Source organism: Diadema antillarum, unplaced genomic scaffold (genome assembly GCF_040938485.1).
Source record: "Diadema antillarum isolate AM-2024a unplaced genomic scaffold, OU_Dant_1.0 scf00000127, whole genome shotgun sequence".
Taxonomy (NCBI): domain Eukaryota; kingdom Metazoa; phylum Echinodermata; class Echinoidea; order Diadematoida; family Diadematidae; genus Diadema; species Diadema antillarum.
In genome coordinates, this window is record NW_027271016.1 from 688039 (window position 1) to 702573 (window position 14535).

Consider the following 14535-nt stretch of genomic DNA (forward strand, 5'->3'; position numbering starts at 1 on the left):
CCTATTGTCAAGCAACAAATGTCTCACATTTTTGTTTTGGTGAAATTTTACCTTCATGATTGATTTTGATTAGCGTCACCATCACTATCATCACAACTATCATGCCTCCTTCACAATAACTTCATCAAAACTGTTCAAAAAGGAGGCACTGTACCATGCTCATATCTTTTCGGGCATTGCCAAGTTCAATTCAATCACAAGAACGGTGGTCAAAGAAAGTGAAGACGGAATCAGTGTAACTCACCATAGCCTCACATTAAATGCCCAGCAAAAAAAGGTACTACATCAAGGGTTGTTTTGCTTTGCCAGATGGTCTATTCTCACATAAGGAATATCAAAGACTCCACAGTAGATTACACATCCTTTTTCCTGGGAGTGATCATTCAGTCCCACACTGGGTTAAATCCCGATCCCGAGGGGGGCATGAAGGGGGTGTCCTGGGTTATTGCACGCTGGCTCCTGGGAATAGCGCCCTCCCCCTCTACAAGGGCAGTATAGATGCCCGGGTCATCGTCCACCCCAGTCAGAGCCATATTCCGGAGGTTGGGCATCTCGGCGAATGGCAAGTAATCCTGGCCTGTTGGTAACACAAAGAATAGACAGTTTGCAATCTTGCATATCAGGCATTCCATGATATAGCAGATGATGGACAGGGCTATAATACTGGTATACTGTCCCCCTCCCTTATCTTCATGCAACAGTTGCAACAATACGGCATGTGAAAAGAAATTTCTAGGAGGCATTACAAAACATCATCATGACTTAGGGTAGACCTTCTCCCATTCAAGGTTAACCATTATCTAGCTATGAAAATTCCACTCAATGTGAGCACTGCATGTACAGAACATAATGCAAAAAAGAAACAAACAAATTAAAGTATATCAAATTTTCAAACCATAAATGCATGAAATGATTTGAGTTAAATACAAACTGCACTTAACTTTGGGTGCAAAATACTACCCTGAAATGCATATCCTAGTTTACATGTGAGATAGACTAGTTCTGTCCTACAAAACTGAAAATATTATGTACATGCAACTATATTTGTATCATGCCCATATGTAAATGTTATATAAATTGCACTGCATAGCCTTTTAACCCATTGAGGACGGGCTGATTTTGGTACAACACGCATTTCCCATAGACACCTGCCCAAGTATACTCAGGACTTGTCCTCAACAGGTTAATATATATGCTTCAAATGTTGGAACATATTGAGGCATTTTGAACTTTCTTGTGTGGACCCATTCATAAGATTCGTAAAGAAGTAAGCTGGCAGGTGCGCAGTGTTCAGGTTGAAGGATATCATAAGTGTCATATGGACATCTTGTTTCTTTCTTTTTTTTATGTGACTCGCGATGTATGATATAATGACATAAAGCTGTTTTAATATTGTAAATTTGTTAATGGGATCAGCTTCGAAAGGCCAATGGCCTACTGCTGATTTCCACCACCATTTACTCAAATTGTTATGTCAATCTCCAACACGCACTTTTTTAATTATGACTATGTACTTACCTGAAATAATTTTTGGTTTGTATATGTATATTTTGATTTGATTGATTGTCTATCTGTATATCTTTTTAAAACTGAATTTGTGGAAATAAACTTGAATTGAATTCTTACCACAGGGGATGTTTTTCTTCATCCTCTCTGTCTCCGTCTCAAACACAGTCACATGGTCCTCCCAGTGTCTGTCACATGCTGCACACAGGAAGTTGGAGTTGAACGCTCCACAGCCGCACCCTACAATACCACAAACAAAATCCAAAGATGGCAGCCATGAAAAGGTGTTATTCCTGATCTTTTCTTGTTCCATTGGTGTCATGTACCACATACCTGTGTAGACAAAACTACAAATGCAGCCGAACTTGATTGGTTTTTAATTCTAACTTTCTTAGTCCTGAAACTGTTCTTCTTGCTTTCTACTCTCCTTTCATTTCTCATGCAGTTACATCCACAAATACTTTTCCCATTCTCCAGGCGATGCTTGGATAAGATGGCACCCTAATAATTTTTCTCTCACTTTTTCTATGTGCAAACTGTCCAGTGTGCTAGATCGTTCAGTCAAAATGCTAATGACAGTTGTAAAAATATGGTACTAAAAATAAAGAGGTTCATCTATTCAATATATGTCACATATTAATAACAAAGAAAGGAAAACAATACTTCCAAAGCAATACTCCTCAAATTTCCTCTATCTCAGTTTCTTGTTGTTGAATTAAGTGGTATAGCAAGAGATACTTAATTCTAAATCACAGGGTGAGTGGTGGAATGGAACCCAAAACACATTCGTTCACACCTTCACACTGATTAACAAAGGCCACTTTGTGAAGAAACTGACATACCTCTTGCCCTGCATCTCCTAAGGCCAGTCACATCGTGCTGCTCGTGGGTGTGTTTACACCTGCACTTGGCCCGCCACGTGGAGGGATCAAAGTTCCTTCGGCGCTGGAACCAGAATTCTCCGATGTCCTCCGGCCTGCCTGGAATAAATGCGAACGCAGGACAGCGACAGCCGCTCTGCGCACAAGGAACTTTCACACTCCGTCCTAATGAAGTAAAAAAAACAAAAGAGAAAGAATATATTGCTTCATCACTCAATACATGTGAGACAACTATTTAATAATGCTTGCCTGCATAATCTGTTGATTCTTCTCTGAACTTAATCTTGACAGAATTCAAGTCTCACCGTTCATGACAGTGTTAAACATGGTACTCTTTAAGAATTCACGTTTTGTCGGTCCACATGGGCTGATGGTTTGACTGGAAAATTCCTGACACAAAGAATTTTGCTTCCCATGAGTTGATATTGAAATCAACAACAAAGATATTATGAATTAATATCCCAATATTGACAACGCTTGCAACACTATGTTTGCTTCACCCAGCAAAGTTTGACAAGGATGATTAGTCATTTATTTTAGATATCACAGCATCCAGTAGCAGGTTGAGAAACCAAACCATCCCAAGCAGTACAACTGTAGCTGAGAAATTATACAAAATCAACAGCAACAACAAATATGTACACTATACTAGGTAATCAGTGGCGGATCCAGAGGGGGGCGCAACCAGCGCATTCCCCCCTCCTTTATTTTCCGTTAAAAACAAAAGAAATAAAACGAAAAAAAATGAAATGAAACACGGAAGTGGCACCAGAAATATTACACAACGTAGTTGCCCCCCCTTTAAAGAATTCCTGGATCCGCCCCGGGTAATTTACAATTAATAACAATAACTTTTGAGCATGCTGCGTCGTCTATTCTTAAAAATGGAAGAGCTGGTGATGCTGTAAATGATATGATACAAATAGAAGTACATTGACATTATAAAAAAAGATTGACATGATGTAATGCATCATCATTGCATTTTGTTAAAAAGTTTATAGTAGTCCAGTCATTCAACAAACCGTAGTTGATGCAAGGTATCTGAATGTATGGAAAGATCCAAATACTCAATTTGCAAAGAGCGTGACTCACCATTGTAAGGTGCATGTTCCTGCAAGAGGTGTCCACAGAAACACCTGGACAGACGGCCCACCCTGATGCAATCCCATGTGAATTCTGGACAGCGCCAACCGATGTACACACCTACACCAGAGAGTGGCCAGAAGAATTATGGTGCATAAGTATAAACCTGTCATGCTTTTGTAGACCAAGCTAACACAGATCAAGACAATTAGACTGTGTTTACTACAACATAATGCAGTACACATCTCTATAGTTTGGCTCTCTCTTAGAGCCATAGTTTAATCTACTGTTGTCCTACCTTTGCTTTTTTTTTCAGTGCAAACTAAGAGAGTTCAGTGACAGAAGTTATATTTTGTTTTCTTCCTCGCTCCATTTATCAATGTCATTATATTCAATCACTACACAGTCACTCAGAGGCAATCATATCAAACATACCTTATTTTCTATTACCAAAAAAAGTGATGTCTAGCTATGTTCTTGTCGAAAAATGAAATAAAAAATTGAATGGAATTGAATTATGCCTGCTACATTTTGTATCTGTATTTCACTACAAGAGACCAAACTGTGATAAATCAACAGTCGCTCTGCTTTCATCTTTTAATGAATGAGAAAATTACACATTTTTTTCCACCTATTGAGGGTGATGAAAATCAAAATATTCTTACAGCCTAAGCCAGCATTGTCTTCCCTTTATTAATGAAGTAAAATACATTGTACAGCTGTACAAATGAGATGTCACATATATACTGATTACCAACAGTGGATAATTGATTACAAAGACAAAATGACATGTGATGACTGATGCACACACCTGACTTGATGGCTTCTGTGGCTGCCTGAGTCTCTGGGTCAAAGAGCTTCTTCACTCGGGGCCCAAACTCCTCGCGGTTCATCGCCCTAGCAACATCAATGAGTTCTGCCTTCTTGGCAGGAATGATAGGGCGCAGAGTGTAACCTGGAATGGTGATCAGACAACCAATTTCAATTGAAAGCTTTCAAAGCTGTCTATGCGTGAATTAGTTTCTGCTCAAATTTATTGCATTTTCAGGAAAAAGTACAAACTGTAGGATCCATTTTGCACATATGACACAATATGCTTTCTACAGGCAAAAGAGCAATAACTTCTGCACTGCCCTTTGTACTTATTGGCACTCTTTTACCTTTGTGGGTAACTGTGGAAAACTGTGATGCTCTATTTTGCTCTGTCGTTGCTCTCTGGCTGTAAAACCTCAAATGGATCTGTGCTTGACTATTTGTTTGGATATTCCATTTCACTGCTGGTAGATACTACTTTGTAAATAACTTTCTATTCTCTATAATCTGGGCTTTCACTGGCTTGCCCTGAAGGTTCACTGATTTTGGCCCTTACAGAAATTGGAATAATCCATCCCTGCAAATACTACCACCAGTATAGCAGGTAAAATTATCAAATAAGATGGGTATGAAATACTTGCAGTCATAGTGACAAAGTGTATGAGCATCTGTTTTGATTAGTGATACCAAAACAGTCGTGATGAGATATGTACATGTACCTATGCATGTTTCCATTGTATTAACAATTTAGTGCACAGCAATCATTGTTCATTACCAGTCAGTACAGACAATGGAACTATCATTTTCTGTTACTTGTGAAACAACAAACATACATACAAACCAGAGAAATACAATGCAGATGTAAAGTTTGCACAATGTACAGTATGTGACTGTTTTTAACCCATCCCCCCCCCCCCCCATCTAAATACTAGGTCAGACTCATAACTAAGACAGCTCAAAATAAATGATTTGCTACCTTTTGGAAAGTACATGCCATCTTTCTTAACTATTGGCATGGCCTCCTGAGCAGTCTTCAGGGCAGCTAGTGTTCCTGCCGACTTTGGCACCACGGCCTTAGACCCAGCCTTCTGCCTCGGAGATGTCTGTTTTGCCGATTTCTTCTTGGACGCCGGCGGCGTAACTGGGGGGAGCCTTGCTCTGTTGCTACCTTGCAAGCTGCTTGGGGAGATTCTGTCGAAAGTGGTTGGGGATCCAGCCTCAAGATTGAGAGGAGTCACTCTGCCATAGATTTGTGGGGTGGGAGAAGTTCTAGTAAATGGCTGGCCACCATGGGGAACGGCTGATAAATTTCGAGGAGACAGGTGACTACTGCCAGCACTTCGTGGAGAGGTACTGGTACTAGATACACGAGCCCTGTTGGATGATGGCCTCCCCATCAGTGTCTTTGGTTGTGCTCCTGACCCTGGCGCACCTTCATCCATGGTCAGTTCTACATAACAGAGACAATGAAATCCATGGAATTGCAGGTTATCATTACACCTAGAATTTTAGGTTCTAGAATTAGCATACTTCTAACTGGTTAGCCTGGTAGACTAGACCTTGACCTCTTTTAGTTTTGGAAAGACTTTGGAAAAGGTCCACATCAACCACATTTGAAAACTCGCCAATTTTCATCCACTCTCTGTATACACAGTGCCCATATTTACTGGATAGGCGAATTTGACATGCATTAAGGGACCTCATCTATGATGATCTCCCTCTCAGACTGGAGAAACCCCTCTCTGTTTGGATCTTGTTGGATGAGTAGACATCCCAAACATCTCCTGTGGAGTTTTAACTGGAGTTTCATAATCTATCTCTGAGCTTTCTTCTTGACATACATACATGTAGATTCTACATACCCAATCGTACAACTGTATAACTTGTACTAGGACTAGGTTCTACTGTTCATTGTATTCTGTAAATCCTGTGACCTCATCTACCTAGCTAGTTAGAGGGTCGGGTCTAGCCTAGCTCTAGGGCTATTCATTCATTTTTTTTTTTTAAATCAAAGGACAAGTTCACCTTCATATACATGTGGATTGAGTGAATGCAGCAACATTAGTGGAATACAGAAGTGGAAGTTTGGGGAAAATCAGACAATCCGTTCAAAAGTTATGAATTTTTAAAGTATCTGCGCAATCACTGCTGGATGAGAAGACTACTACTTACTAGTACCGGTAGTACTAGTAGATCTAGTACTACAGTGTGTGATGTCACATGTGTAATGTACAACAATATAAAGGGAAATAAAAAGAGTATTTCACAAAACTTTACTTTTTGAATAAAGTGCACATTTCTTGGACTTGTTACTGATGTATGTTAAGGATAATATTATTCCCCTTGTCTTCTGAAAGAGAGAAGTCGTGTGCTCTTTTGTTATGCGAGAAAAGTGAAAATAAGTTGAATTTTCTTTATACTTTCTTTTTCTATACCGTTGTACACATGTGACATCACAAGGCATAGTAGTCTTCTCATCCAGCCTTGACTGAGCAGAAACTTTAAAAATTCATAACTTTTGAACGGATTGTCCGATTTTCCTCAAACTCTCACTGATGTGTTCTAACAGTTAACTAGTTACCGTACTAATATTGTTGCATTCACTCAACACTCTCAACCCACATGACATGTCTGGACTATGAGGGTGAACTTGTCCTTTACAGTTTAATTCACAATCACAATGATTCTCTAGAAGCAATGAGATCTGTGCGTGTATACAATTCTGCAACTCTGGCAGTTCTCCTGACTGGAAGAATTCAAGCAAAGAAGAAGATGCTCTTAGCCAAAAATCTGTTTCAGTCCTTGGATGGCGAGATAGTCGTCGCCAACTTCATTTTAAGTACGTGGGGCTCACATAACTTTTGAACGCGGTCTTACGAAACTTTCGACATGTGAATGTGCAATCAAACACCGAAGACGGTCATTTTTACTTACTAATTCACAATCATAATGATTCTCTAGAAGCAATGAGAGCTTTGTGCGTGAACATACCTTGACAATATCATGTAAAAAACAGAAATTCTCATGCATGTTTCAGGTATCTAAGTACGCCATTCTCGTTGCCATAGAGCGCCATCAGCGTTCAATGCTGGACAGGTGCCTTCGCCACAGCGCTACCCTGACGTGAGCTGGCGCTCTCACCAATTTCTTGACTGATTCTATGCACAGCATCGCAGCTCTTTCACACGGGAGTTGAACTTCATGTCAGACTGTAATGCAATATACAAAGGCGGATCCAAGAATTCCGTAAAAAAAGGGGGGGGGGGGGGGGGGGGGGGGGGGCATAAAAATATTTCTGGTGCCACTTTCGGGTTTACTCAGCTGACAAGCTAAAACATGTGCTCCCGCACATGTTTTCCCACTGGTGAACATTTTATTTGGGATTCGGGAAGGGGGGGGGGGGGGGGGGTCCAAGGCAGGGAAAGCCTGTGAAAAGCCTGGGGGCTATAGATATTTTGGCAGTCCAGAGCTAGAAGGATGCTTTCAAAGGGAGGGAATAAACATAATCTACGTGTACCCTATGTAACATCATCATTTTTTTTTGGGGGGGGGGGGTGGGGGTTGGGGTGAGGTACATGTACATACAGTGTATATTACCTTATAGTCTAGTGTTACACTAGTTGGCTTTAGTGATCATATACCTCTTGTCATGTATACCCAGCTTGCATGGACATGTTTTGGCCGATATACTCCAGATGAGCAACAGCTCCGCAATCCAATTATTGCCATGCCAATCCAGACCAACATGTAGCATTTCCCTTTTCTTATTGCCCTGTGACATGCTTATGTGTAACACATCTGTATTGTAATTGATTTTTGTACTACTGTACTGTATCGTCTGCTTGTCAACTACACAATGATGGTAACTCCTGGGCCCCATTTCATAAAAGGTGTTAGGATGGCAACTCTTGCTGGAATGGCAACTTCAAATATAGCAACAGCCAATTAATCAGGGAGCTGGATTCTTGTCGTTGTCATGACAATATTAACATTCCAGCAAGAGTTGTTATCATATCAACTTTCTATGAAGCGGGCCCTGATCTGTGCTACATCTCTGTGTATGCAGTCTCCATGCCTCTTCTCATGTGTCAATATTGCAACATATGACTAATTTTGTTCAACGTGATAAAACCTAAAATTGGCTTATAAATGCTTCATCCTGCCAGGGAAGGCAGGGAAAATGATTTTTGTTGTTGTTGTTAAATAACTATGGTTCAAGTAAGGCAAGGTTAGGAGAATAATATTAATAAAAGACATTTATATCGCGCAGCTACTACAAGTACTCTACTGCGCATGCCAACAAAATCAAATGACTCTGAAAGATCAAGTCTATGCCATAGACAGAAGTAGTTGCATCACAATGTATTGACATGTTCAGTGTTTCATACATGCACGAACAGTGATCAATTAAAGGAGAGTTAAGCACTGAAGATAGATAGATAGATAGATAGATAGATAGATAGATAGATAGATAGTATAGACAGATGGACAGATTGATTAGATAGATAGATAGATATATAGAAATAGATAGATAGATAGATAGATAGATAGTACAGATAGACAGATGGATAGATAGATAGTATAGATAGATAGATAAATAAATAAATAGATAGTAGAGATAGATAGATATATAGTATAGATAGATAGATAGTATAGATAGTATAGATAGATAGATAGATAGATAGATAGACAGATAGATAGATAGATAGATAGATAGATAGATAGATAGATGATAGACAGTATAGATAGATGGATAGAGAGGGAGAGAGGAAGGGAGAGAACGAAGGAGAAACCCACTGCTGGTAGAGGTATTACACTCTGCTGTAGATATCATATTAGATTAGTAGATACTGCAGGATCATTAACCTCTTCTCTACTCATTTCTAAAATCTTCATGGACTTGCCACAATACCCATAAAGTTGCCAGAAGCAACAGGTAAATGAGAATCAGGTCATTGCAGTCTTTGTTATGCGTTGTGGTGTTTTTTATATTATGTGGAACAAACTATTGAAGGAATCACATCGCATACTTCAGTATCATTTTCTGTCATACTTCAGGAAAGGAGCCGAAAAAAACCCCAAGACATCATGGCTCATCACATATGTATACTAGTATTACTGCAAAGGTTTATCACATGTATATCATGCACAAAATTAGCTTTAAGGAAGAAATGTGCTAAAAATCTGGGTCCCGTTGCATAAAAGTTACAATCATGGTAACTTTGCCATCCAATGGTAACTTCCATGGAATTCTTGATTTTGATTGGCTGTTGAGTATTGTTGCCATGGCAGTTACCATTGGATGGCAAAGTTACCATAATGGAGACTTTTATGCAACAGGCCCCAGATATTACAATCACCATTACCCATGGCACCACTGGAATAATGCACTGGGCTGTACAACCAAAAATGAAACATAATCTTACCTGCCTCGCCTGCACCAATGTTGATTTGAAGATCTGCACTTTACTGCATGAAACCAAGCATGAATTACATAATAGAAAATGAAGGATCAGTCTATTTACATTTAATATGCACGATTACAGTTTTATTTCACTTGTCATCTTTTATGCACAAACAAGACGTCAATATAATGTGATCGATACACCAATGTACCTTGTACTTACATCAGGGTGCACCCTCTATTTGGGCTCAAATTCTTTGACCTCAAATATGAGGATACAAATTAACATCTTTTGGATAAATGTATGGTCTCCACAATATAATAACACATACATCATTGCATCCTGTAAAGGCATTGTATAACCAATGATCACACAATTAAAGTTCCATGGTTGATATACAGGAGAATTTCATAACTGTTTTACATAATTATCATACATTATTCACAAGGGTACAGGGATTGTTTTTACCTTTTTTGAGGGAATATACCACACAACAGTATTAGGAGGCTGCAATTTGCATTTTGAATTGTTACCATTCATATGTAGTAGGTTTATGACTACTGTGATTCTATGGACGTACACTTCCTTTATTCATATACATTCAGTCTATTAGATACAAGATACAACGAGGGCATCTGTGATCACTTAGGCAAATAAAAAAAAATAGTACAAAATGAATAGTTATGTAAACATGCACGTTCTAACAGATACAAAGCAAAGTATCTCGAAAGATTTAATCTTCAACGCAACTCTGATAAACTCTCTTGCGACTTGTGAAGATCTTCAAATTGACGTTTACCAACACTGAGCATTACCATTTGCATAGCAGCATTCTGGTAAGGAAAGAAAAGCTTAATACCAGTTGAAAGATTGCAATTAAGGCAAACTGTACTTTTTAACATCACAGCTTTCATAATTCTAACTTGTTCTACCTTCTCAACAGAGAAGGAGGAGAAAAAAAACATCTTAGACTGTTATCTATGTGATTAATCTATATAATAGGGTTTCATTAACTACAGCTCCTAGTCTTGTCAATTTGAAACAGTACAAAGAAAATAAAAAAGATAAAAACAGTCCAATCTCGATTATTCGTCTATGGTGGGACTGGCAACCATCCTATCCCAAATAGACCTAAGTGTTGTAGCCAGAGTGAGATAAACTCAAGCACGCCACTGTCTATGAAGTTGACTTCATGGTATACACAAGCAATTTTTAATTCACTATCAACATATCACTCACATGATATTTTCATGTTTTATCGCTCACACAATGTGGAAATGACATGAAACATGAGTAAATATACCCTTTCTTGGAATTTGCTGACAAGCAAAGACATTTCAATGCTGGGAGGTCTGTCTCCCTCCCTTCTCCCTGATCAAACCACCCAGGGGGCTGCATACTTTTTCTTCTAGTAACAGCATTGTGGGTGGTATGGATAACACATCATATCGCGGTAACAGACATTTATGATAGACACTTGTAAAGTGAATTGCTAGTGTAAGTGTGTTTTTTTTTCTTTTGTGTGTGTAAAATTTTGCACTGAAAACACACATCCATGTGCAGATAATAGAAAGTCAGGAAAAGTGACGGCCTGTTCAAAGAGGTTAGACTGTTACACATTTCCATGACCAGTGTAGAAAACGTTAAAACGCAAGCATGTCTAACATGGGTGCCACATCTGTTGACAATGAAAAAAAAAAAGAATGATTCACGGTATGCCACATCTTGATGACAACAGCACAATCAGAGCAGCCTTCTACATTGGTTTAGACTATATCCTGTACGTACAACTTTATGCAACACAACAATGATTATAGAGAGGTAATACAAGCGCTATTGCACCTTTTCATTTTTCTACCAAAGATTCTGCAGCTGCATTAATGAGACTGTGTTGGTTGTGGGATATACCTTCCCATTATGTAAACTTGCAACTTCTGCGAATCAACTCACACTGGACTTCATGGTCTAAATTTGTACCACAACCATGGACAAAATTACAGCCAAGAGGTGTATGGATCCCTCTGATATCAGCACTCCTGGCATGCTGGCTTGGAATGTTACACTAATCATTGCAAATGGGGAAATCAACAACGACTTTGTGTTTTCAAGTGCAGTATAAATATCGAGTAATGATTTCACATGGTTACTTATAAATCCTACTATGATAGGAGGGAAGTTCATTTGACCATACCACACTTATGCAGATCTTGACTGTTCGTGGAAATCATAAGCAAGAACAGAAGGCAGGTAATAGTTTGGAAAATAAGAGGAACACACTGCATAAATCTTGGCAGATCTCCACTACTTTCCTTCCCTTCCTTTAATATTACATATTATTTGCAACAATGCTGTAAATGTTTGGGGAAGGGACAAGTTTACAAATCCATAACTAGAGAAGCACTCCCAGAGTGCAGACCTCCGCCAAGCAGCTCATTTCCAACACTGATCTTGTTCTTCCACAGAGATCCGTGATTTCCACTCATACGTATGCATGCTGAAAGTCGCCCTACAGCCTTTTCCCAATATAGAAGCCTTTTGCTACGTCAACTTCCAGCTTTGCAGCACGCCTTGCCCTAGTAGAAACTAGAGCATGCACTTTAGTGTACGTATGAAAATCTAAAACATCTATAGCTTGAACTCCTAAGTTCATTGACCCTCAAAATATCTGCCAAAATATCAAAAATCCTTCATAAAATCCACAAAAATTCCCGGATCACTACCAAAATTTCATCATCTGATACTTGTATCATTTTCAACCTTCCCTTTAAGTTTCATCCAAATCTGTTCTCTACTTTTTGAGTTACTTTGCACACGGACAAACAAACAAACAGTAATCAAAACATAACCTCCTCCCTTGGCAGAGGTCATAAATCATTGATATCTCAAAGACAGCAAGGCAAATGAACCCCACAATGTATTCTGCAGAAGAAAAATGTGAGTGAAATTATACATCTCTAATATTCTAAATTAAAAACACATGAATACTTTTTAAAGTACTCCAAACATTGCAAATCACTGTTAACCCGCTCTGTCTCAGCAACTGATATAAATAGTCTCTCACAATTTTTGTTACCAACTCTATCATGATCATATCATGAGGTCTCTAAGGCAACGAGGCAATATAAACCAAAGTTTACAAACCGTTGTACATCTTGAAAGATAACAGGAACTAATATGTAAAATTGATTCTGCTGTAAGTCACAATTAGACTGTTCTGCTTGGCACTGTAAAACAGTTGTCAATCATTTTCCTCTCTTTTGCATCTTAGTACCGTACATATCTGCATCTGATTAATACAAATCTGTATATCTGTTTTGAAAAGAAGCATATTGAGGGCGCTCCAGAAATCACTAATACATCAACATATCACAGATATGATCTCATTGGAAGTTATATGTTCTGTCTTGCGAGACAGTGGACGAAGATAATTTCTTCAAACATGGTTTGGCATATACATTGTGCTTCATCTGCCAAGCTTACCGATAACAATATTTGAAAGCTTTTAAGCTTGCTTAGTCCCACTAAGTAGGATTTATTTTTTTCTGTTCCTACAAGAAATCTCTATCTTTACCACTGATGCAATAATCATTACAACATGGCTTAATCTGTTAATACCAATCAGAATCATCCATTGGCATATAAGCATTCTCTTTTGCTTTTTAAGAATATACAGTTAAGTCTTTGCACGCTCCAATAAATTAATGTGTAAACTATTCATTTTGGTTCGATCACACATTTCAATTACAAGTAATTACTGATCTACATGTATCTCTTGGAGATGATTTACATTGTTTTTTTTAATACCATACATTTTACATAAGTTGGTCTCTAAGTACATTTAATCATATTAGAAGCATCTCAGTCAAAACTAACTCTGACCACCAAACTCTGTAGGAATTACAGAGAAGGCATCTTCATTTTACCACAGATAATTTCTCACACATGAGAGTGATGGAGAGCATTAGCACTTTACACACACACACAATAGGAAAACATTTGTCATAGACATCGTACACAATATTGTGGCTGTTTCCATCTGCAGATGCACTGCTGCATTATGCCAGACTGTTGTTGCATTTTAATAGCTACACCGTGGCTCATACTTGTAGACTGGCTTTTGCAGTCATAAAACTTAAACAAGTTTCTAACTATCTTAAATTAAAGGTATCACAGCCAGCCTGCGATACTTTACTGTGAACCAGAATATAGATGTTTCCCTATTTCAGAGCATAAAATAGAACAAATTTACTTGCATGGTTGACCAATTGAATATTGACACACCCTTATCCAGATGCAGACAAATGCCAATGTCTTCGCTCCAAATCTGACCATAGCACTCATGAATTTAGGACATGGCTAACTCTGACACTCAAGGCTCCAAAGGAAAAGGCCCCCATGGATGGCAGAGGTCTATTACAAAACATCATGGAACAAGACAGGACAACCATGGGACAACATAAAACCTCAAAGGTCAAGCACTCGACTGCAAGGCACGCCAGAGGTCCTGATTTGCTGTTGTTATGGAAAGTTGCCATTCCAGCAAGAGTTGCCATCCTAACGTCTTTTATGAAATGAGGTCCAGATGTCAAGAGACCTCAAAACAAACAAACAAACAAACAAACAAACAAACAAACAAACAAACAAACAAAAAAGCAGAGGTCAAACACTACAGACAACATGAAACAAGAGTGGTCAAGAATTCAAGAACACATCACAACTTCAGGTAGAACATTTACTCAACCAATAAGCATGCAACAGATGAAAGCTCTGCGTTGTCATGGCTCCTCTTGATTTTTTTTTTCTTTATTTTTGAAGATGAAGATTCTTCAAAAACAGTGGAATTAACA

The 14535-nt window shown here is 38.6% G+C and overlaps 1 protein-coding gene across 1 annotated transcript; it reads right to left on the reverse strand.

The window, feature by feature from the left end:
* Window positions 1-383: 383 nt before the first annotated feature.
* Window positions 384-5725, reverse strand: LOC139720364 (uncharacterized). Its single transcript, XM_071631732.1, has 6 exons — window positions 5260-5725; window positions 4282-4425; window positions 3480-3590; window positions 2349-2552; window positions 1627-1746; window positions 384-577 (listed from the first exon to the last, which is right to left on the reverse strand). Exons 1-6 carry the CDS (start codon window positions 5723-5725, stop codon window positions 384-386), a joined length of 1239 nt encoding a protein of 412 aa, XP_071487833.1.
* Between the last annotated feature and the right edge of the window lie 8810 nt (window positions 5726-14535).

Bases quoted from the DNA above. Each gene is read 5' to 3' on its own strand.
- LOC139720364 (XM_071631732.1), bottom strand. From the start codon at position 5,725: ATGGATGAAGGTGCGCCAGGGTCAGGAGCACAACCAAAGACACTGATG. The intron at 4,426-5,259 runs GTAGCAAATCAT...TCACCATTCCAG, and splicing joins TGGCATGTACTTTCCAAAAG to GTTACACTCTGCGCCCTATC. The intron at 3,591-4,281 runs GTGTGTGCATCA...TCTCTGGTGTAG, and splicing joins CACAGAAGCCATCAAGTCAG to GTGTGTACATCGGTTGGCGC.